Here is a 25500-nt window from a genome sequence, read left to right as displayed (position 1 = left end):
GATGAAAAGGGTGAAGTGGTCAAAAATTATGTTGAGAAGGCCAAACGTTTACATTCCTATTTTGCTTCTGTGTTCTCTAAGAAAACAAATGTAACATCAACTGATCTTCACGGTGCCATCTCAGGAATAAAAGAATCCACACTATCTATAAACAGAGAGATGGTGAGGGTAGACTTAGCTAATTTACGTGAATCTAAATCTCCTGGTCCAGATTACACCCTAGGGTACTGAAAGAGATAGCAGAGGAAGTTGTAGAACCGTAGCCAGAATCTTTGAAAAATCCTGGAGAACAGGAGAAGTCCTAAAAGAGGGGAGAAGGGCAAATGTTCCCATCTTCAAAAAAGGAAAGAAGATGGAGCCAGGAAATGACAGGCCAGTGAGCCTTACTTCTATACCAGGAAAGATCTTTGAGACAATTATTAAACAGCATGTATGTAAGTACTTGGATAAGAATACAGTAATTAACCAGAGCCAGCATGGGTTTGTAGCAAACATGTCATGGCAGACACATCTAATTTCCTCCGATGATGGAATCACTGACTGGGTGGATCAGGTAAATGTGGTAGATATAGTATATCTCGACTTAAGCATTTAATGAAGTATCTCATAGAATCATAGAATGGTAGAGTTGGAGGGGACCTCCTGGGTCATCTGGTCCAACCCCCTGCTCAAAGCAGGATTCACTAAATCATCTCAGACAGATGTCTGTCCAGCCTCTGTTTGAAGACGTCCATTGAAGGGGAACTCACCACCTCTCGTGGCAGCCTGTTCCACTCATTAATCACCCTAACTGTCAAAAAGTTTTTTCTAATATCTAATCTGTGTCTCCTCCCATTCAGTTTCATCCCATTGCTTCTCATTTCTCCATGTGCAATTGAGAATAAAGATGATCCTTCTACAATGTGACAGCCCTTGACATATTTGTAGACAGCTATTAAGTCTCCTCTCAGTCTTCTTTTTTGCAAGCTAAACATTCCCAAATCCTGCATCCATTCCTCATAGGACATGGTTTGCAGACTGATCACCATTCTGGTCGCTCTTCTCTGAACTTGCTCCAGTTTGTCGATGTCTTTTTTAAAATGTGGTGCCCAAAACTGGACGCAGTATCCAGATGAGGTCTGACCAAAGAGGAGTAAAGACTGATAATGACTTCACGTGATCTAGACTGTATGCTTCTGTTAATACATCCCAGAATTGTATTTGCCTTTTTTGCTGCTGCATCACACTGTTGACTCATGTTCAGTCTATGATCTATTAGTATACCTAAGTCTTTTTCACATGTGCTGTTGCTTAGTTCTATTCCTCCCATTCTGTATATGCTTTTTTCATTTTTATTGCCCAGATGTAGTACTTTGCATTTCTCCCTGTTATAAACCATTCTGTTAGTTGCTGCCCACTGCTCCAGTTTATTTAGGTCTTTTTGAAGCCTCTCTCTTCTCTAGTATTAGCTATCCCTCCTAGCTTTGTGTCATCAGCAAATTTAATCAGTTTACCCTCAATTCCTTCATCTAAATCATTGATAAAGATGTTGAACAATACAGGTCCCAGGACAGAGCCCCGTGGTCCCCACTTGAGACATTCTTCCAACTGGATGTGAAGCCATTTACGACCACTCTGAGTCCGATCACTAAGCCAGTTATGAATCCACCTAACAGTTGCCTTGTCAATCCCATACTTGGTCCTTTTTTCAATAAGGATGGTGTGAGATACTTTGTCAAATGCTTTGCTAAAGTCAAATCTCATACTATCCTTATTGAAAAAACGACCAAGTATGGGCTTGACAAGGCAACTGTTAGGTGGATTCATAACTGGCTCAGTGATCATACTCAAAAGAGTGGTAATAAATGGTTGCACATCCAATTGGAAGAATGTGTCCAGTGGGGACCAAAGGCTCTGTCCACGCCCCAGTGTTGTTAAACATTTTTATAAATGATCTAGATAAGGGAACTGAAGGTTAACTAATCACATTTGCAAAAGATGCGAAGCTAGGAGGGATAGCTAACATTAGAGTAGACAGAGCAAGGATTCAGAAGGATCTAGATAAGCTTGAACAATAGGCAGCGACTAATAGAATGGTATTTAACAGGGAGAAATGCAAGATCCTACATCTGGGCAAGAAAAACGAAAATTACATCTACAGAATGGAAGGAATACAACTATGCAACAGCACGTGTGAAAAAGACTTGGGTATACTAATAGATCACAGACTGCACAGGAGTCAACATTGTGATGGAGCAGCAAAAAAGGCAAACACAGTTCGGGGATGTACGAAGAGAAGCATAGGATCTAGATCACGTGAAGTAATTTTCCCCCTCTACTCCTCTTTGGTCAGACCTCATCTGGAATATTGTCATGTATTGTATGCTGATATTCCCTCGAGTGGGTTCCTTGTGGATTATGGACGTGCGTCCCTTGCAGTAAGCGCTGCTGACCACCAGCTTTCCTGGATCTCATCTGGAATATTGCATCCAGTTTTGGGCATCACATTTTAAAAAAAAGCATTAAAAAACTGGAGAAAGTTCAGAGAAGAGCGACCAGGATGGTGACCGGACTGCAAACAATGTCCTATGAGGAACGGTTAGAGGATCTGGGAATGTTTAGCTGCAAAAAAGAAGACTGAGAGGAGACTTAATAGCTGTCTACAAACATCTGAAGGTCTGTCACACTGTAGAAGGATCATCTTTATTCTCAATTGCACATGGAAACATGAGAAGAAATGGGATGAAACTGAACGGGAGGAGACACAGATTAGATATTAGAAGACACTTTTTGACAGTGAGGTGATCAATGAGTGGAACAGGTGGCCACGAGAGGTGGTGAGTTCTCCTTCAATGGAAGTCTTCACACAAAAGGCTAGACTGACATCTGTCTGAGATGGTTTAGTGACTCCTGCATTGAGCCGGGGGTTGGACACGATGACCCTAGAGGTCTCTTCCAACTCTAACATTGTAGGGTTCTATGATATACAGGCTGGTTGTCTGCAGTAATAGATGATGATCCAGTGCTGTAGTGTAAGGTGTGTGAATCTCTTGGGTGACTGATAGTCATGTAATCTTGTGTAACAGGAGGGCAGTGATCCTGGGCCAGTATCGGGTTCGGCTGCAGATCTCAGTTCCTGGGACCCTATTGAACGGATGCCACACCTGGGCATGATCTCCAGAACAGAGTCACAAATCATTATGTCTCCAAGGTAATGTCATATAACAATCTGCATTTTGGGTCCAGTTAAGATGTGTTAGAGACATTTCCTATGAGTTATGCCACAAAAGCTGTCACTTACAATTACTCAACAGATGGTGCCTGTATTACCGGTAGTTGGGTATGGTATTATTATTGTTTATTATTATAGCGCCATTTATTCCATGGTGCTTTACATGTGAAAAAGGGGGTATACATAGCAAAAACACTTACAATAATCTTAACAAAACGAGTCAGCGACTGGTACAAGAGGATCGAGGACCCTGCCCGCGAGGGCTCACAGTCTGCAAGGGATGGGTGAGGATACAGTAGATGGGGGTAGAGCTGATCGTGCAGCAGTGGTTACTGCAGGTTGTAGGCTTGTCAGAAGAGGTGGGTCTTCAGGTTTCTTTTGAAGGTTTCTGTGGAAGACGAGAGCCTGATGTGTTGGGGTAGAGAGTTCCAGAGTAGGGGGGATACACCGGAGAAATCTTGTATGTGATTGTGGGAAGAGGAGATAAGAGGGGATTAGAGAAGGAGATCTTGTGAGGATCAAAGGTTGCGTGCAGGTAAATACTGGGAGACTAGGTCACAGATGTATGGAGGAGACAGTTTGTGGATGGCTTTGTATGCTATGGTCAGGGTTTTGAACTGGAGCCAGTGAAGAGATTGACAGGGGAGAGGCTGAGGAATAGCGGGGAGACAGGTGGATTAGTCGGACAGAAGAGTTTAGGATAGATTGGAGGGGTGCGAGAATATTACAGGGGAGGCCACAGAACAGGAGGTTGCAGTAGTCGAGGCGGGAGATGATGAGGGCGTGCACTAGGGTTTTTGCAGAGTCTTTGCTGAGGAATGCGCAGATGCGGGAGATATTTTTAAGTTGGAGTCGGCAGGAAGTGGAAAGAGCTTGGATATGTGGTTTGAAGGAGAGATCAGAGTCCAGGGTTACCCCGAGGCAGCAAGCTTGCGAGACTGAGGAGAGCGGGCAGCCATTGACGTTGATGGATAGGTCAGATGGGGGGATATGAATGAGAAGGTGGAAAGATGATAAATTCTGTTTTATCCATGTTAAGTTTTAGAAATATGGCAGAGAAGAAGGATGAGATAGCGGACAGACATTGTGGGATTCTGGTGAGTAGGGAGGAGATATCGGATACAAAGAGGTAGATCTGTGTGTCATCAGCATAGAGGTGATACTGAAAGCCGTGAGACTCTATGTAACATCCCTGGCGGCGTGCTGGCATGGCTTACCATCTCCCACCATGCAAGACCGCCAACTTACCTATCAGTCCAGGCTGCACACTTTGCTCCATTACTTGCTGTGTTCATGTCTCTTGTCTGATTGCTTAGGGCGGCGGCCCTGTTACTTCCTGATTCTTAAAGTTACAGTGTGTGCAGTCCTAATGCGTCCCCAGCCTATTGCTGTGAGTCACTGGATACTTAAACCCGCTCCACCCAGTAGGAGGGCCCTGAGCATCACTTTCTTTAAGTGTGCTCTGTGCAACTGAGTTGCCCGGTCCTGTCCTGTATCTAGTCTATTCCTGCCACCCTGGGGGCTGAGTACCCAGGCCCGTTACCTGTATCTGTAACTTCTAGTCTGTTTCCGCCATCCTGGGGGCTGAGTACCCAGGCTCGTTCCTGTATCTTGTTCCAGGTTCAGTTCCTGTCTAAACTGTGTCCTAGCCCGTTACCTGTTTGTCTCTATGTCCGATCCTTTCCTTTTCCTGCAGTGTCTGAACCTGCACCTAACTTCAACCCGTTGTCTCTGTACTTCTGTTTGTGAGTTTTGTGTCCACTCGCTACTTCATTGCAAGTACCTTGTGTGTATCTGGTTCTGCTTGTCCCGTTTCCCTGCCTCAATATCTACCTTCCTGTGTTTCCCAGTCTGTTCCATGTGAACAGAGCCCTGTTCTGTCTGCCCGCACCTGCGGCTCCACTTTGCTCTGCTACGCTTGCCCTCCTCACCTACGGCTCTGCTCCGCTTTGTTCTGCTCCACTTGCCCACCGCACCTGCGGCTCTGCTCCGCTCTGCTCTGCTTGTCCTCCGCATCTGCGGCTCTGCTTCGCTCTGCTCCGCTTATCCTCCGTGCCTGCGGTTCCGCTTTGCTCTGCTCCGTTTGTCCTCCGCGCCTGCGGTTCCGCTCTGCTCTACTCCGCTCTGCTCTACTCCGCTTGTCCTCCACGCATGCGGTTACTCTCTGCTCCGCTTGTCCTCCGCGCCTGTGGTTATGCTCTGCTCTGCTCCGCTTGTCCTCCGCACATGCGTTTCCACTCTTCTCTTCTCCGCCTGTCCTCTGTGCCTGCAGTTCTGCTCTGTTCTGCTCCGCTTGTCCTCCGCGCCTGCGGCTCTGCTCTGCTTGTCCACTGCACCTGCGGCTCTATTCCTGTATCCCAGTCTGTACTGGTCCCTATCCAGCCTGCTTTCTTACCTGCCAGTATCGGCCTGTCTATATACCTGCCATGCCTGCCAGTAATCGCCTGTCTGCATACCTGCCGTGCCTGCCAGTACCCATCTGTCTGCATACCTACCGTGTCAGCCAGTACCCACCTGTCTGCATACCAGCCGTGCCTGCCAGTACCCACCTGTCTGCATACCAGCTTAAACTGCCCGTTCCTGCATTCCCCGGTGTGGGTCAACAGCTGTGACCGGGGTCTGACCTGGAGTAGCACCTGGGCCACCTCCCACGTCCCTCCTCGGACCACGGAGACGATTAAGCCGTCGTGTGTTCGTGGTCGGATCTGGCGAGTCCCCTAATCACGCCCCTCCAGGCACTCCTCCGTTCGTGGCCCAGTGGGACCACTAACCACGCTCATGCCAGTCAGTCCAGGCGTGAGCGTAATACTCTATGAGCTGTCCCAGGCCAAAGGTGTAGATGGACAAGAGCAGAGGTCCTAGAACTGAACCTTGGGGAACACCGACAGATAGGGGGTGAGATGAGGAGGTGGCGTGCGAGTGGGAGACGCTGAATGTCATGTCTGTTAAGTATGAGGAGATCCAAGATAGGGCCAAGTCCGTGATACCAAGAGATGAAGTATGAGGGAATGGTCGAGATGACAGTCCAGAAGGAGGAGGGCACAGTAGTGTCGCTTGTATTTGGCGGTTAGTAGGTCATTGGTGACTTTAGTCAGGGCAGTTTCAGTCGAGTGATGCGGTCGGAAGCCAGATTGTAAGCGGTCGAAGAGAGAACATGAGAGGTGTGAGGAAAGTACAAGGTGGACGTGTTGTTCCAGTAGTTTTGAGGCATAGGGGAGAAGTGATATGGGGCGGTAGTTAGTCAGAGAGGATGGGTCAAGGGAGGGCTTTTTGAGGATGGGTGTGATGGAGGCGTGTTTGAAACATGAGGGGAAGACACTGGTTGTTAGTGACAGGTTGAAGAGATGGGTTAGTGTTGGAACAAAGACTGGTAAGGTTAGGGATGAGGTGGGACGAGATTGGGTCAAGTTCACAGGTGGTGAGGTGTTACTTGTAGAGTAAAGAGGAGACTTGATCTTCTCTAATGGTGGAGAAGTGGGGTTTGGAGGAGGAGGGTTGAGTAGGTGTGGGGAGGGGCTGTGGGGGTATTAGGCAAAAGCTTTGTCTGATGCGGTCAATCTTCTGCTTGAAGAATGAGGCAAAGTCTTCGGCTGAGATGAGAGGAGAGGGAGGAGGCGCTGGAGGACAGAGGAGAGAATTGAAAGTGTTGAATAGCTGTTTAGGGTTTTGAGACAGGGAGGATATGAGAGATGAGAAGTAGGTTTGTTTTGCTGCAGTGAGCGCGGACTTGAAAATAGTGAGGGATTGTTTGAATGCGATGAAGTGCTCGACGGAGTGGGACCTTTTCCATCTCCGCTCAGCAACCCTGGAGTCCTGTCGCAGTTCTTTAGTCAGGTTGGTGTGCCAGGGTTGCCTGTTGATTATGCGAGCTTTGGTGTGTGTGAGATGGTGTCTGTATTACCGGTAGTTGGATACGTTATAGGTGGTGTCTGTATTACCGGTAGTTGGGTACGGTATAACGGTAGTTGGGTACGGTATAGATGGCACCTGTATTACCAGTAGATGGGTACGGTATAGGTGGTGCCTGTATTACCGGTAGTTGGGTACGGTATAGATGGCACCTGTATTACCAGTAGTTGGGTACGGTATAGGTGGTGCCTGTATTACCGGTAGTTGGGTACGGTGTAGATGGTGCCTGCACTACTTGTAGTTCGGTACCTTATACATGGCGCCTGTATTACCAGTAGTTGGATACGGTATAGGTGCTGCCTGTATTACCGGTAGTTGGGTACGGTATAGATGGCGCCTGTATTACCGGTAGTTGGGTACGGTATAGATGGTGCCTGTATTACCGGTAGTTGGGTACGGTATAGATGGAGCCTGTACTACCTGTAGTTGGGTACACGGTATAGGTGGTGTCTATATTACTACAGTGGGGAAAATAAGTATTTGATACTCTGCCGATTTTGCACGTTTTCCCACCTACAGAGAATGGAGAGATCTGTAATTTTTATCGTAGGTCACTTCACCCGTGAGAGACAGAATCTAAAAATAAATCCGAAAATCACATTGTATGTTTCTTACATAATTCATTTGCATTTTATTGCCTGAAATAAGTATTTTATTCAATAGAAAAACAGAACTTAATATTTGGTCCAGAAACCTTTGTTACAGTTACAGAGGTCAGACGTTTCCTGTAGTTCTTGACCAGGTTTGCACACACTGCAGCAAGGATTTTGACCCCCTCCTCCATACAGATCTTCTCCAGATCTTTCAGGTTTCGGGGCTGTCGCTGGGCTACATTGAGTTTCAGCTTCCTCCAAAGATTTTCTATTGGGTTCAGGTTTGGAGACTGGCTAGGCCACTCCAGGACCTTGAAATGCTTCTTACGGAGCCACTCCTTAGTTACCCTAGCTTTGTGTTTCGGGTCATTGTCATGCTGGAAGACCCAGCCACGACCCATCTTCAATGCGCTTACTGAGGGAAGGAGGTTGTTGGCCAAAATCTGGCGATACATGACCCCATCCACCCTCCCTTCAATATGGTACAGTCGTCCTGTCTCCTTTGCAGAAAAGCACTCCTAAAGTATGATGTTTCCCCCACCATGCTTCACGGTTGGGACGGTGTTCTTGGTGTTGTACTCATCCGTCTTCTACCTCCTTCAAACATGGCGAGTGGAGTTGATGCCAAAAAATGCTATTTTGGTCTCATCAGACCACATGACCTTCTCCCATGCCTCCTCTGGATCATCCAGATGGTCATTGGCGAACTTCAAATGGGCCTGGACATGTGCTGGCGTGAGCAAGGGGACCTTGCGTGCCCTGCAGGATTTTAATCCATGACGGCTTAGTGTGTTACTAACGGTAATGTTTGAGACTGTGGTCCCAGCTCTCTTCAGGACATTGACCAGGTCCTCCCGTGTAGTTCTGGGCTGATTCCTGACCTTTCTCAGAAACATCCTTACCCCACGAGGCGAGATCTTGCATGAAGCCCCAGACCAAGGAAGATTGACAGTCATTTTGTGTTTCTTCCAATTTCTAATAATTGTGCCAACAGTTGTTGCCTTCTCACCAAGCTGCTGCCTATTGTCCTGTAGCCCATTACAGCCTTGTGCAGGTCTACAATTTTGTCCCTGGTGTCCTTAGACCATGTTGGAGTGGTTGGAGTGTGATTGATTGTGTGAACAGGTGTCTTTTATACAGGTAACGAGTTCAAACAGGTGCAATTAATACAGGTAATGAGTGCAGAGTAGGAGGCTTCTTAAAGAAAAACTAACAGGTCTGTGAGAGCCAGAATTCTTGTTGGTTGGTCGGTGATTAATTACTTATTTCAGGCAATAAAATGCTAATTAATTATGTAAAAATCATACAATGTGATTTTCTGGTTTTTATTTTTAGATTCTGTCTCTCACAGGTGAAGTGACCTACGATAAATATTACAGATCTCTCCTTTCTTTGTAGGTGGGAAAATTTGCAAAATTGGCAGAGTATCAAATACTTATTTTCCCCACTGTAGGCAGTGTCTGTATTCTTTCTTCTGTTTTTTTTTTTTTTCTTCTTTTTTTTTTATAGATATAGCACCAACATATTCCACAGTGTTTAACAATTCAGACAATTTAGAGACATTATCGGACATTCCCCATTGGGGCTCACAGTCTACATTCAGTCTTTGGAGTGTGGGAGGAAACTGGAGAGCCCAGAGGAAACCCACGCAAACATGGGGAGAACATGCAAGCTCCTTGCAGATGTTGTCCTTGGTGGGATTTGAACCCAGGACCCCAGCGCTACAAGGCTGCAGTGCTAACCACTGAGCCACCGTGCTGCCCATGTATTACTGGTAGTTGTGTACGATATAGGTGGTGTTTATATTATGGGGTTGTTGGGCACGGTATGGATTGGGCCATTATTATGGGATCTTTGGGAACCATTAACTTGATCATCTCTTTTCCTCCAGGCAGGAGAATAGACTGGCACGCGGTCCTCGAAGTGTTTCTATGAAAGATCGTCAGCATTTCCGTGGGCCCAGTGACCATGGTGGCAGCTTGGAGGGCGAGTTCTCCCTAGAGTCACGATTCTGCAGTCAGGTGAGTCTGAGATACATTTGGAACAAAACTATTAGCACAACTGGAGCAAAATCCCCCAGAAAAGTGTGTGCAGACAGTGAAACTGCACCGGTGGAGTGTTCCTATGTGAATGCTCTCTCATCTAGATCCCTAACATGACAGACACTATTCATATTATTGTTTTCTTACGTCAGCCTCAGATGTCCTCTCCATATCTTGTCTTCCGTAGTGTGTCCTTTCCTGTATTTTCTTCTGTTGCATGTCCTCTCCATGTCTTTCCATCACTCACATGTCTTCTCCATGTCTTGTCTTTACTCACATGTCTTCTCCATGTCTTGCCTTTCCTAACTTGTCCTCTCCAAGTCTTGTGTTCCCTTGTGTATCATCTCCACGACTTGCCTTCCCTCACGTGTACTTTCCATATCTTGTCTCCTATTTGCGTTTTTTCCCCATATCTTGTCTTCCCTCACCTGTCTTTTCCTTGTCTTGTCTTCCCTTATCCGTCTTTTCCTTGTCTTTCTTCATGCATCTTCTCCATGGTTTGAGTAGAAATAGATAGAAAGCCAGTGTCCAACAGTAGTAAAATCACTTGAATCATAATGCACAAAGGAGAACAATGTTCCATAGGGTTTACTTGTTTCAGGCTCATTGAGCCCTTAGTCATAACACACTGGATACAATCACAAAACACCTTTCCATAAAAGATTTTATCCTCTTACTATATTTCAGTCATCATTATACAGCACTATGCCCTTACAATTGCTCATTTTGCCCTTCTACCAGATAATTCTTCTCTTTTCCATTATGCTATATGATGAGTTGAATCCTTCTAAGCTCTATGTAGAAACAGGAGGTCAATTTTCCCTGCGTGAGTCATAAGTCACTGCAAAATACCCTGTCAGGGGGAGGAAGGAGCAGCTGGGTGAAGAGAGGAATGATTAATGAAGGGACAAGAGACTTCCTGTTTCTACATAGAACAGAGAAAAGAGAAGAATTTACTGCGTAGAAAGAGAAAAATAGAATTAGTCCTTACCGGTAATTCGGTGTCTAGAAGCCTTCCACGACAGCATTGGAGGATGTTGTCCACGCCCTATTGGGGGACAGGAACATAGAGAGTTTAAAAGCCCCTCCCCACCGTCAATCCACAGTGTTTACCAAGATCACCTGGAAAAAAGGTTACCTGACAGTTATATGGAATCCAATAGGAGGGAAATTCGTGCTGTCGTGGAAGGCTTCTAGAAACCGAATTACCGGTAAGGACTAATTCTATTTTCTCAATACGTCTTCCACGACAGCATTGGAGGAATACCAACGATATTTTATTGGGGAAGGACAATAGCTTGTAGGACTTTCCTACCAAAGGCTAAATCCCTAATGGACGATAAGTCTAATCTATAATGTTTAGAAAACGTATGAAGGGAAGACCATGTAGCTGCCCTGCAAATCTGCTCAGTAGAAGCGCCCGCTCTTTCGGCCCATGAAGTTGATGTGGATCTGGTAGAATGAGCCTTTAAGGCAATCAGTGGATTCATCTGTTGGTTGATGTAGGCTTCCCCAATTGCCTTTTTGATCCAGTTTGCTATAGTGGATTTAGCTGCCTTCCTTCCTCAGGTCTGCCCTGAGTGCTATATAAATAGGTTCCCATTCAATCTCCAAGACTCAGTTTGTTGAAGATAATAAAGGACAACTCTGCAGACATCTTGGATGTGGAACTCTGCTTCCTTTGGATTAGAAGGTTTCTGGCAGAAGGAGAGAAGGATGATTTCCTGGGAATGATGGAAATCCAAAACTACCTTTGGGAGAAAAGAAGGGTCCAGGCGAAGCGTAATTCCATCAGAGAACCTTACATGAATGTGACCGAAGATAGAAAGGACCTGCAGTTCTCCTACTCTCTGTGCTAAAGTGATAGCTACTAAGAAGGCAGTCTTATGAGAGAGAGTCTGTATTGTACTGGAGGATAGAGGCTCAAAGGGAGAGAGGGTTAAACTCTTGAGTACCAAAATTTAGATCCCAGGATGGGACCTGAGACTGAATTCTTGGGTGAAGTCTGAGTGCTGAAGTCATGAATCTCTTGATCCATCTGTGAGAGGGCAGATCTTGGTTGAATATGGAACTTAGGGCTGAAATCTGCACCTTAAGAGTGCTGGGTTTGAGACCCAACTCCAATCCACTCTGTAGAAAATCAAGGATCCGAGCAATGTTGGGATGTGAGGTATCAGGAATGTCCGGGGCGTACCATGATAGAAATTTTTCCATATTTTGCCGTATATCGCATTGGTTACTGGCTTCCTACTCTGTTGAAGAGTTTTTATAACTTCTTCCGAGAGACCTTTGGATCTTAAGATCTCGGCTTCAGTAACCAGGCTGCCAGGTTTAGCCACTGAGGATTGGGATGGAACAGGGGGCCTTGAGAGAGAAGGTTGTTGACCTGTGGTAGTATCACCGGACCCTCTAGGCAGAGTTCTGTGATGGCCCCGAACTAAGGCCTTTTGTGCCACAGAGGGGCCACTAGAATTGTTGCCACTCTCTCTAACCTGACTTTCTGGATGGTTCTTGCTATCAGCGGTATTGGAGGAAATGCATAGACCAGCTTGAAATGCCAGGGATGGGCTAGTGCGTCCAAATTCATGGCATTGTCTCGTCTGGCCAATGAAACGAAGAGGGGAAGTTTTGCGTTTAACCGACTGGCAAAGAGATCTACCTCGGGGAGACCCCATTTTGCTACCAGCGACTGGAAAATCTGAGGATTCAGGCTCCATTCTCCTGGCTGGATATCTTTCCTGCTTAGAAAGTCTGCTTGAACGTTGTTTGAGCCTTTCAGGTGGATTGCTGAAAGTGATAGGAGATGTTGTTCTGACCACAAAAATATTCGGCCTGCGATCTGTTTACCTTGTACCTACTTGATGACGAAGGAAGGCAACTGTAGTCACGTTGTCCAAGAGAATCTTGATGTGAGAACCCTGGATTAGGTTGACTGCCTCTCTGAGCGGTTTTTCTACCGCCATTAGCTCCCTGAAGTTGGAGGATCTGGCACTGATCTCGGGACTCCATCTGCCTTGAAAGGGAATCTGGGCCACCATAGCTCCCCAGCCTCGTAAACTGGCGTCGGTAGTCACTGTAATTAGAGGGTCCTGTGTCCAAGAAATCCCCCTCTGAAGATTTCGGGAGCTTAGCCACCAAGAAAGAGAAGTTTTTATCCGACCGGAGGTCCTGAACCGTTTGTTTAGTGAGTCCCTTTGTCTGTTCCAGGATCTTAGGATATGATCCTGGAGGGGCCTTGAGTGGGCCTGGGCCCACAACACCGACTCGATACAGGCTGTCATAGACCCCAATACAGACATTGTCGCTCTCAATGTTGGATTCTCTTGGTGTCTGAAATTTGAGATTTTGGATCTGAGAGCTGTCTGATGCTCCAATGGTAGAAAGGACATCTGTTTGTTGGAGTCCAGCAAGACACCAAGGAATTTCCTCCTTAATGAAGGGAGGAGTTCCGACTTTTTTAGGTTTGGAACCCAACCTAATGACCAAAGGGTTTTTAAGGTTATAGAGACATGAAGATTGAGAGTTGCTACTGAAGGAGCGACAATCAACATGTCGTCCAAGTATGGAATTATGCACACGCCCTGTTTCTGGATGAGTGCTATGACTTCTGCCATAATCTTTGTAAACACCCGGGGTGCTGAAGAGATGCCGAAGGGCAGTACATTGTACTGGTAGTGAACTGTTATATTGTCCCTGAGGACTGCAAACCGCAGGAACTTCCTGTGGGACGGATGAATCGGCACATGGTGGTACGCATCTTTTAAATATATGGTCGCCATGACGAAGTCTTTCCCTATTAGGGGAATAGTTGATTTTATAGACTCCATCATAGAATCATAGAATCATAGAATGGTAGAGTAGGAAGGGACCTCCTGGGTCATCTGGTCCAACCCCCTGCTCAAAGCAGGATTCACTAGATCATCTCAGACAGATGTCTGTCCAGCCTCTGTTTGAAGACGTCCATTGAAGGGGAACTCACCACCTCTCGTGGCAGCCTGTTCCACTCATTAATCACCCTAACTGTCAAAAAGTTTTTTCTAATATCTAATCTGTGTCTCCTCCCATTTAGTTTCATCCCATTGCTTCTAGTCTTTCCTTGTGCAAATGAGAATAAAGATGATCCTTCTACAATGTGACAGCCCTTGACATATTTGTAGACAGCTATTAAGTCTCCTCTCAGTCTTCTTTTTTGCAAGCTAAACATTCCCAAATCCTGTAACCGTTCCTCATAGGACATGGTTTGCAGACCGGTCACCATTCTGGTCGCTCTTCTCTGAACTTGTTCCAGTTTGTCTATGTCTTTTTTAAAATGTGGTGCCCAAAACTGTACACAGTATTCCAGATGAGGTCTGACCAAAGAGGAGTAAAGACCGATAATGACTTCACGTGATCTAGACTGTATGCTTCTGTTAATACATCCCAGAATTGTATTTGCCTTTTTTGCTGCTGCATCACACTGTTGACTCATGTTCAGTCTATGATCTATTAGTATACCTAAGTCTTTTTCACATGTACTGTTGCTTAGCTCTATTCCTCCCATTCTGTATATGCTTTTTTCATTTTTATTGCCCAGATGTAGTACTTTGCATTTTTCCCTGTTAAAAACCATTCTGTTGGTTGCTGCCCACTGCTCCAGTTTATTTAGGTCTTTTTGAAGCCTCTCTCTCTCTTCTCTAGTATTAGCTATCCCTCCTAGCTTTGTGTCATCAGCAAATCGTCTGTATTTGATGTGATGGTTTAGGGACTTCAGGTTGATTATGATGTGAGGGGTCCCTGATAGTTTCAGTATCAGGAATATATTCGAGTAATGACCCGTCCCCTCCCGGCCAGGAGGGACCAGAGACACCACTCCCGAATCCAGAAGGTTTTTTAGGGCGACCGATAGGAGTTCCTGAGTCCCCTGAGAAGGAAGGGACGTGACCCTCAGGATCTGAGGGGGGCGACTCTCGAATTCCAGTAGAAGACCCTCCTCGATGGTATTGAGGATCCGCTGGCCGAAAGATATTGCCCGCCACTGGGGAAAGAAATTCGAGAGACGCCCCCCTACATGGTCCAAGTCATTGCAAAAAAGGAGAACAAAGAGAGCAATATGGCAAAACAGACAGCAATTTTATTCAAAAATACATTAACAAAGTGTTAAAAGTCATATAGAGATAACACAGCCATGAGGTAAATAGAGGTGCCAGAGCTAAGGCATCTCCTGGAAATCATACAGTGGGATATCCGACCCTGGCCGGTACATCTAAAAAGAGGACAAGGAGTCCAGAAATGGGTGCATAGATAGATCAATCAAAAAACCCTCCATTGAGAGGGAAACAGCCCCCTCGTGGGGCGGAAAGTCCAATACAGTCAATGAAACAGTATATTAAGTCTAATACAATAATTAGTGACTGACAAGGACTTAAAGCAATGAAAAATGCACCCATCTCAGGCACCAATATATAGTAGATTACAGTGTCCAGGATGCACCTAGAGTCTAGTACATGGCACTCACCCAAGCAAGCAGAAGGGGAGAGACCTGAGTATAGAGCAGTTGGCCAGATCCCAGGGGAGCCACAGAAAGTGCAGGTAGTGAGGGACGCGCCCCGACGCGCGTTTCGCTTCTTCTTTCTCAAGAGGCGCCGTGCATCTGATCTACGAGTAGGCAATACGAACCAGGTGTCTGATTCATTGTTTTCAGCTCAGGGGTTCATCTTATATTATGCATTTGGCCAGTTTGTTTCTCATGGTCCAAGTCATTGCCTGTCCTGCTGCTGGTGTTGTTGCTGGGGTGCAAGGATGTTGCGGCCCTTGCTGCCCTTAGGATAGCTCCAGCGCCCAGATTTTCCCTTTCCGTTATACTGTGAGGGGTGACTTTGGGAAGGCCGAAAGGAACGTTTCTTAGCCTGTTTCTGTTCAGGAAGGATTTTCTTCCTGTCCGAGGCCTTTTCCAGGATTTCATCCATGGCTGGGCCAAATACATATTTTCCTTGGAATGGAATGGAACAGAGCTTAACTTTAGAGGTGACGTTCCCACTCCATGTTTTGAGCCATAGTGCACGGCGAGCAGTATTGGACAGGACAGCTGCACTGGCCGCCATCTGGACTGACTCAGCCGACGCGTCCGCTAAGAAACCTGTAGCTTTTTGAAGGAGAGGGATGGAGTCAAGCAGGTGTGCCCTAGACGTGCTCTGAGACAGATGTTCCTCCAGTTGGGTCAGCCATTTGAAGAGGGATCTGCCCACAGAAGTCGAGGAAATATTGACTTTGAGAGAGGCAGAGGAGGTTTCCCATGATTTTTTAAGGATACTTTCCATTTTGCGGTCCAAAGGATCCTTTAATTGGGACGAGTCCTCAAAGGGACGTGAGGTTTTCCTCACTACCTTAGCCACCTGGATGTCCACCTTAGGGATTTTCCCACTCAAATCCTTCACGCTCTAACTTAAACCTATGTTTTAATTCCGAAGGGGTGGTGAGACGATTTTCCGGGGATTCCCATTCCTATCTGATGAGATCTCTAATTACCTCATGGACTGGAAAACCAGTCTCCTTTTTTGTTTTGAGGCCACTAAACATCACGTCCTGAACAGAACAGGGAACCTCCACTTCCTCCAGCCCCATAGTGCCTCTAACTTGGTCCAGTAGTTCCTCTAAGTTGTCCGAGGAAAAATAATATCTACCGATTTCTACTTTTTTGGCAGGCCCTACGGATGACAATTCCTCAAAATCATCAGAGACTGAGCTACTAGTGTCCATAGAGACCACATCTGAATCTAATTCTTGAATTTTTCTCTACTTGGGGGGGGGGGGGGGGCTGGACGAGGAATAGACAGGCCGGGCAGCAAAGGAAGCTTGGACCTCCTGTCTAACAACCTGGACTTCCTGTTTAATGAGTGATCAGAGCTCCTCGATCAGTGAGGGGTTTTCTTCTCTAATTATTTTATCCGTACAGGGCTGACTCTTCTTATAGGATGAGGACAGCTTTTTTGTACAGATGCCACATCGACGGGGCTTGTCTTTATCCTTCTTAGAAGCAGGGGCCTTGTCTTCCTAAGAAAGGGGAAGAGAAGGGAACCCATGTGAATAGAAGGAGGGGAGATCTAGTGTCATCTAAAAAAGGAGGCCGAGATAACACCATAGTGACCACCCAGGTACTACTCACTGTAGCCAAGGGCATGCTGGGCTCTGCAGATGCAGGGGTACTGGACCTGTCACCTTCCATAGTGGGAATATGGTGGGAATAGCCTTACCTTTTGGTGTCTTCAGGCGGGTTTGAAATAAAAAAAACGTGCCTCCCAGCAAGGGACCTCAGTCCCCTCCCCTTTCCGGTCACTTTAAGGGGAAATCCAGGGTTGGTATGGGCCTTGATGGTCCTGGACAAACACTCAGTGTCCCACGTGGAACGCCCCGCCGGAGCGATGGGACCCGCAGTGACGTCACCCGGCGCATACACACGCGCCCAAACTGCCTGTCGGCTCAGGAGCGCCCCACCACACATCTCAGCATGGAACGCTCAGGCCGGAGCAGCAGGGCCTGCGGCGACGTCACTTCCGGCGCGCGCGGGGATGCCCCGTGCGCGCGGCGACTTCCGCTCTCCCCAGGCCGCCAGGAAAGAGGAGATGCCGGAGAGCAGGAGCGGCCTCCGGCATGAATGATCCCCTGGCTAGCTTTACCCTCTGTGGGGCACTGGAAGCCAGGGTGGTCCCAAGAGGGAGCAGCATGGAGGGAGGAGGGAGCACCCCGACCGACCACTGCTCGGCAACACAGGTAAAAAATACAGCGCCCGACAGCACTGCAGGATCTCGCCATGCCCCAAGGGGGACAGGAAAACACTGGGGATTGACGGTGGGGAGGGGCTTTTAAACTCTCTATGTTCCTGTCCCCCAATAGGGCGTGGACAACATCCTCCAATGCTGTCATGGAGGCGTATTGAGAAAAGAGCAATTGTAAGTTCACGGTGCTATGTAACATGATGACTGCAATGTATTAAGAGGACAAAAAGTTTGATGGGAGGAGGAGGAGGAGGAGGAAAGCTTCTTTAAACATTTCCTTCATTAGTGCTGAGAGTAATATTAACTGTTTGTTCACTGGGAGAAAACGAGGTGGTTGAGATTTGAACTCAGTGATATTAATATATAAGAAATGAAAGCAAAGTGGTTGTGATTGGGAATGTAGAATTAATTTGCTGCAGTCTACACCGTGAGGGTAACGGCTGTGACCTGAACATCCTGTGGGACGTCCTATCTGGAGGCGCCTCAGGTCTCCGCCTCGTAGTGGCTCTTTCACTCGTTCAGTTCCTTGAACTTGTAAAGTGTTTATGTCCGATGCTCATTTCTGGTGAAATGTGTAGAAGTCGCTGCAGATTTGTGTAGAAATGTGGTCTGATCCGAGATGTCAGAGTACAGGATCTGCAACCAACATATTGGATCTTCCATATAGCGCACTTAGAGAGATTGCAGTGAATGGAGCTGAACTGTGAGATGTTCAGAAGTCTGCAGCAGCCCGGGAGCAGAACCCGGCCGACCCCGGGAGCAGAACCCGGCCGACCCCGGGAGCAGAACCCGGCAGACCCCGGGAGCAGAACCCGGCAGACCCCGGGAGCAGAACCCGGCCGACCCCGGGAGCAGAACCCAGCCAACCCCGGGAGCAGAACCCGGTGGAAGAACCCGGCTGACCCCGGGAGCAGAACCCGGCTGACCCCGGGAGCAGAACCCGACTGACCCCGGGAGCAGAACCTGGCCGACCCCGGGAGCAGAACCCGGCAGACCCCGGGAGCAGAACCCGGTGGACCCCGGGAGCAGAACCCGTCCGACCCCGGGAGCAGAGCCCGGCCGACCCCGGGAGCAGAGCCCGGCCGACCCCGGGAGCAGAGCCGGGCCGACCCCGGGAGCAGTGCCCGGTGGAAGAACCCGGCCGACCCCGGGAGCAGAACCCGGCCGACCCCGGGAGCAGAGCCGGGCCGACCCCGGGAGCAGTGCCCGGCCGACCCCGAGAGCAGACCCCGGCTGATCCCGGGAGAAGAGCCCGGCCGACCCGGGAGCAGAACCCGGCCGACCCCGGGAGCGTAACCTGGCAGACTCTGGGAGCAGAACCCAGCCGACCCCGGGAGCGTAACCTGGCAGACACTGGGAGGAGAACCCGCTTGACATGGACCACGGCTCGTCCCTTACAGACTGGTTGATGATGTGCAAGTTTGTGGAGTGGGGATTGTTGCCCTGGAGAGGAGAGGGAAGAGAATGTAAGTAGGTTGTGGTCAGAGAGAGGGAGAAGTGAGTTAGAGAGGTTAGATAGGTAACAGAGGCGGGTGAAGATGAGTTCCAGTGTGTGGCCGTCTTTGTGGGTGGGTGTGGAAGACCACTGAATAAGACCGAAGGAGGAAGTGAGGGATAGAAGCTTAGAGGCAGCTGAGAGGGAAGTGTCAATGGGGATGTTAAAGTCGCCCATGAGGATAGTGGGGATGTCAACGGAGAGGAAATGAACTAGCCAAGTGGTGAAGTGGTCAAAGAAAGTGGTGGTTGATCCTGGGGGGCGGTAAATGACAGCCAGTTGGAGGTTGTAGATGCGCACGCAGTTCACTTCAAAAGAGGGGAGAGTAATTGAGGGCAGCAGTGGGATATGGGTGAAACCTATTCCTCCACCGTGCTTGCTGGTGTGGCGGGGGGTATGGGAGAGGTGGAATCCGCCCTACGAAAGTGCAGCAGGAGAGGTCGTGTCAGAGGGGGCTAGCCAGGTTTCAGTGATGCTGAGGAAGGAAAGCTTGTTAGTGATGAAGAGGTTGTGAATGTAGGAAAGTTTGTTGCAGACGGGGCGAGCATTCCATAGAGCTCCTGTTAGAGGGACTGGGGAAGCGGTGGCTGGGCGGATGGGTATAAGGCTAGAAGGGTTACGAGAGTTTGGGATAGATCGTGGGTAGGAGGTTGAAGTGATTGTAGAGATGTGGTGAGGAGGGCCGGGATGTGGAGAGATGTGTCCGGCAGTGAGGAGGAGCAGAGAAAGCATTAGTAGGTGGGAGCAGGAGAGGGCATGAGGTGGCTGTCTGTGTTTGGAGACAAAGGATTGTATGTTGAGGAATAGCTCTGAGGAGGAGGTGAGATGGGTGGGGAGAATGGAGGGAGAGATGAAGAGTTAATTACTAGGTGTAGGGATTAGGGGTGGTTGGAAAAGGTGAAGGATTAAGGGGGTGAGAGTGAAAACAAAGACAAACATTGTTTATTGTGACTTAGTATCCAGTTACCTTCAGTTCACTTAAGGTTTTATTCAGGATTAATTCATATTTCTCACACTTAAGCAATGGACACTTAAGGTGATGGACACAGACTAAAGTCTAACAGACTCCGGGCCCACAATATATTTGTAATGAATGCATTCAGCTGTGAACCAGAGGAGAGTGGTCTGTGCTCATCTTGATCAGCTGATTAAGGCTGAACCAGATGCTGGATGGTTAAAGGCTAAGTAAATAAGGTCATAAATGAAAGTGGGGGGTAGCTGGTGTAACTTGAAGAACATATCATTAGTAAATAGGAGCAGAGAGGTATAGAGAAGTCTGCATGGAAGTCAGGATGGGAAAGCTGAGTCACGTACCATTAGTAAATAGGAGCAGAGAGGTATAGAGAAGTCTGCATGGAAATGTTGGAACTCTCCTGTTAAGTTTTTTCTAGCTTGCTGGTCACATGACCTTTTTTGCCTATTTAATCCGGCTCCGCCCTCCTGGCTTTGCTGGACTTCATTGTAATTTCTACTCTTGAGCTAGCTTGGTGCTCTCTTACCTTTCTCAGTCAGTTTTGCTAGGTCTTCGGACCTCTATGTTCTATGTTGTTTGTTTGTCTTATTTCTGCTACAATTTCTGCTAGGAGGTGTCCATGTTTCTCCCAGTCCCTAGTTCTTGTAGGGATCCCTTCCTCACATCTATAGGTCTTCGTTCAGACTAGCCGAGGACTTTAGCGGGTCTGATCGCAGGATCAGGTTCCCCGTTACATCGTAGGGATTCAGCTTAGTTCTATTGTAGGGACAGATCTCCTGTCTTTCCTTAGTGCTTGTAGCAGATCATAACAGTAAGTCCAGCCAAAAAATTTCTCTAAGGAAAGACTTCCAGTTTCCATCATGGTCTAGGTTCAGGATTTGGCTCAACGCTTGCAGGGACTCTCTCTGGAGGTGGCCAAGCTCCAACAACACGTGAGTAGCTGTTCTGGAGCACATTTTGTAGAGCCAAAGGCACATCTGCCTGATCTATTTTTTGGTGAACAACAAGATTTTTTTTCCTTTAAAAATGCTTGTTTATTGTATTTTCGTTTAAAACCCGGATCCTCTGGTGATGAATCACAGCGCATAGGGTTCATAATGTCACTTTTGCGCAAAGAACCTCAGGGATGGGCCTTTTCTCTCCAACCTAGTGATCCGTGCTTTAGATCAGTGGATAGTTTTTTTTCTGCTTTGGGGTTGTTGTATGATGATCCTGATCGTGTCTCATCTGCTGAGTCTGAATTAAGACGTTTGAGGCAGGGATCAGGTAATGTGGAAAATTATTGTACTCACTTCCGTCGGTGGTCTGCTCAGGTAGGGTGGAACGATTCAGCTTTGAAAAGTTTGTTTCTTGCGGGGCTAGGTGAAAGGGTTAATGATCTGCTGATTGCTTATCCTTCACCTGGAAACTTGCAGGAGGCAATGCAATTAGCTATACGGGTGGACAGGAGACTGCGTGCAAGGGTTAATGAGAGTAAATCCTCTGCCATGTCAGCTCCGAGTCTTGAGAGGGTCTGTACTGACATTGGAGAGCCGATGGAGATTGGGGCAATGTCACTCCGCTCTCAGGAAAAAGACCGCAGATTTTCTGAAGGTTTGTGCTTTTATTGCGGTGGATCTGACCATTTCATTAGGAACTGTGTGCTTCGTGTGAACAAAGAAAAAAAAAAGGTCAGTTATGCCCGTATAGCCTGTTTAAATACTAAGGGTGTACTTCTTTCTGCTACTACCACTGCTCTGGAAGAATTAATTGAATTTCGGGTATTTGTGGATTGTGGTTCTACTCTAAATGTGATTGATGGGGGGTTCTTGGAAAAACTTAAATTAAAACCCAAACCTTTGTCATCCCCTATTGCTGTGGTTTCTTTCGATGGCTCTCCCTTAAAGAGTGTTACTCACAAGGTCTGTGAATTTCCCCTCACTATTAATGGTATTCACCAAGAGAATTTGGATTTGGTGGTATTGGATAATTTGCCTTCTCCAGTAATATTGGGGTTACCCTGGTTAAAATTGCACAATCCTGTACTGGATTGGTCTACCAATGAAATTAAGTCCTGGAGCCCTAAGTGTTATGACAAGTGTTGTAACGGGCGTATTGCAGCTGTGGATAAAGGGGAATTACCTGTACCTATTCAGGATTTTTGGAGAGTTTTTTCCAAGGAGGAGTCACAAATTTTGCCTCCCCATAGAGACTATGATTGTACCATTGAATTTGTCCCTGGAGCGACTCTTACTAAAAGTCGTTTATTTAATCTTACTATTCCTGAGAGAAAGGCTTTGGAGGAATACATACAGACAAGTTTGGCCGCCGGTCACATTAGGCCTTCCAAGTCTCCTGTGGCTGTTGGATTTTTTTTTGTTAAAAAAAAGATGGCGGTTTACGTCCTTGTCTGGACTTTCGTGAAATTAATAAAATTACTGTACGCAATCCTTACCCACTGCCATTGATTCCTGATTTATTTAACCAGTTAGTGGGGGCCAAGTGGTTCTCTAAAATTGACCTTCAGGGGGCATACAATCTGTAGCGCATGAAGGAGGGTGATGGATGGAAGACTGCTTTTAACACTCCTGTGGGTCATTTTGAGAATCTGGTTATGCCTTTTGGTCTTACTAATGCTCCTGCATTTTTTCAGAATCTTATTAATGACATCCTTAGACCTTTGATCGGAAAAAATGTGGTTGTGTATTTGGATGACATTTTGATTTATTCGCCGGATCTGGAGTCTCATTGGCGGAGCGTACGTGAGGTATTACAGTTATTAATGGACAATTCGCTTTTTGCTAAGCTGGAGAAATGTGAGTTCGCTGTACAGAGAATTAGTTTTTTGGGTTACATTATCTCCAGTGAAGGTTTTGAGATGGACCCGGTTAAAGTTCAAGCTGTGCAGGAATGGCCTAGGCCTATTGGTTTGAAATCGATACAGAGGTTTTTGGGTTTCGCCAATTATTACAGAAAATTCATAAAAAAAATTTCTATTATTGTCAAACCTCTGACCGATCTCACCAGGAAAGGTGCTGATGCGGTTCAGTGGACTTCTGAGGCCATTGAAGCTTTTGTGTATCTCAAGGAGAGGTTCACCTCTGCTCCCATCCTTATGCAGCCTGATGTGACTAAGCCGTTTTTGGTTGAGGTTGATGCTTCTTCGGTGGGGGTTGGTGCGGTGATGTCTCAGGAAAGCAAGGATGGAGTACATCCCTGTGCCTTTTTTTTAAAAAAAAATTTCTGAGACTGAACTTAATTACAATATTGGTAATCGGGAATTGCTGGCGATTAAACTCGCATTTGAACACTGGCGTCACCTCTTGGAAGGTGCTGAATTTCCCATTCAGGTTTTCACTGATCATAAAAATCTGATCTATCTTGATGCTGCCAAGCGCTTGAATGCCCGTCAGGCTAGGTGGGCACTTTTTTTCTCGCGGTTTAATTTTTCCGTTACTTACATCCCGGGTACCAAGAATGTTAAAGCTGATGCTTTGTCTCGCAGCTTTTCTCCCATGGTCAGTGCTGAGGAGGACGAGGAGAGCATTTTACAAGAAGGTGTTGTGATAGCTGCTTTGGACTCCGTTTTGGAAAATGAGATTCTTAAAGCACAGGAGAATGCCCTTTCTAACACTCCTCATGGGAGGTTGTTTGTGCCTGGGACCTTTAGGAGAGATTTGTTTGTTGAGTGTCACGAATCTCGGTTGGCAGGTCATCCCGGAATCTCTGAGACCAAGAGACTGGTGGGTCGCAGTTTTTGGTGGCCTGGATGGCAGAAGGAAGTCATTAAGTGGGTGCGTCAATGTACTGTGTGTGCTAGATCCAAGTCTTCGCATGCTCCTGCTGTGGGGTTGCTTTGCCCTCTGGAGGTTCCTAGTGCACCTTGGACACATCTGGCTATGGACTTTATTACTGACCTTCCCCCCTCTGAGGGTTTCACGGTCATCTGGGTGGTCGTGGACCGTTTTAGCAAGATGTGTCACTTGGTTCCCTTCATGAAACTGCCTTGCGCTAAGACACTCGCTAAGGCCTTTGTCAAGGAAATTGTCAGACTGCATGGCGTTCCTACTGACATTGTTTCTGATAGGGGACCTCAGTTCGTGGCTCGTTTTTGGCGCGCCTTTTGTGACAGGTTGGGAGTTCATTTGTCGTTTTCATCTGGATATCATCCTGAGTCTAATGGCCAGACAGAAAGGAAGAATCAGGATGTTGAGCAGTTCTTGCTTTGTTTTGTGGCAGACAATCAAGAGGGGTGGTCTGAGTTTCTGCCGTTTGCTGAATTTGCTCTTAACAACCATATATCCTCTTCTGCTGGGTGTTCGCCTTTTTTTTGTTGTTCTGGGAGACATCCGTCTTTTGGGTCATTCTCCAAATTGGTATCGGCTGTGCCTGAGGAGGAGAGTTTTTCCGGTGATTTGGAGAGAGTTTGGACGGATGTGCGTGGTAATCTTCAGGAGGCTAACAAAAAATCTAAGAGGTACTTTGATAGGAAACGGCAAGAGGTTTTGTTTGCTATTGGTGACATGGTTTGGTTGTCCTCTAAGAATCTGCGATTGAGGATTCCTTCTAAAAAAATTGGGTCCCAAGTTTGTAGGGCCCTTTAATGTGCTTCAGATAGTTAACCAATCTGCTGTTAGGTTGGAGGTTCCTACCTCCTGGAAGATTAATCCGGTGTTTCATGTTTCTCTGTTGAAAAGAGCTGATGTGTCGGATGGTGACGCCTCTGCCTCTGTTCCTCCGGTGGTGGAGGACGGGGAATATGAAATGTCCCGCATCCTAAATTCTAGACGGTATAGACGGAGTTTGCAGTATCTCGTCGCTTGGAAGGGTTTCGGACCCGAGGATAACTCATGGGTGAGGGCGGATGATGTTTCTGCTACCAGACTTGTCAGAGCGTTTCACAGGAGGTTTCCTGATAAGCCCGGGCCTAGGGGATCTGGAGGATCCTCTTAGAAGAAGGGGTACTGTTAGAACTCTCCTGTTAGTTTTTTTCTAGTTTGCTGGTCACATGACCTTTTTTGCCTATGTAATCCGGCTCCGCCCTCCTGGCCTTGCTGGACTTCATTGTAATTTCTACTCTTGAGCTAGCTTGGTGCTCTCTTACCTTTCTCAGTCAGTTTTGCTAGGTCTTCGGACCTCTATGTTCTATGTTGTTTGTTTGTCTTATTTCTGCTACAATTTCTGCTAGGAGGTGTCCATGTTTCTCCCAGTCCCTAGTTCTTGTAGGGATCCCTTCCTCACATCTATAGGTCTTCGTTCAGACTAGCCGAGGACTTTAGCGGGTCTGATCGCAGGATCAGGTTCCCCGTTACATCGTAGGGATTCAGCTTAGTTCTATTGTAGGGACAGATCTCCTGTCTTTCATTAGTGCTTGTAGCAGATCATAACAGGAAGTCAGGATGGGAAAGCTGAGTCACGTACCATTAGTAAATAGAAGCCGAGAGGTATAGAGAAGTCTGCATGGAAGTCAGGATGGGAAAGCTGAGTCACGTACCATTAGTAAATAGGAGCCGAGAGGTATAGAGAAGTCTGCATGGAAGTCAGGAT

At 47.1% G+C, this 25500-nt stretch overlaps 1 protein-coding gene across 9 annotated transcripts in view; it reads left to right on the top strand.

Annotated features, from left to right (window-relative positions):
* Positions 1-25500, top strand: part of LOC141257273 (phosphofurin acidic cluster sorting protein 2-like) — a 552835-nt gene that overhangs the window by 216699 nt on the left and 310636 nt on the right. For all 9 annotated transcript variants that reach the window (XM_073671642.1, XM_073671643.1, XM_073671648.1 and 6 more), the window contains 2 exons: positions 3066-3190; positions 9605-9734. In XM_073671642.1, the coding sequence (XP_073527743.1) occupies positions 3066-3190; positions 9605-9734 (255 nt within the window). The remainder of the gene's footprint in view (positions 1-3065; positions 3191-9604; positions 9735-25500) is intronic.

The sequence above is a fragment of the Phyllobates terribilis genome, unplaced genomic scaffold, assembly GCF_046119375.1.
Source record: "Phyllobates terribilis strain yellow unplaced genomic scaffold, ASM4611937v1 Scaffold_3__8_contigs__length_932513732, whole genome shotgun sequence".
Classification (NCBI taxonomy): domain Eukaryota; kingdom Metazoa; phylum Chordata; class Amphibia; order Anura; family Dendrobatidae; genus Phyllobates; species Phyllobates terribilis.
The sequence above is the reverse complement of the archived record's forward strand: the minus strand, read 5'-3'. Positions and strand labels throughout refer to the sequence as shown.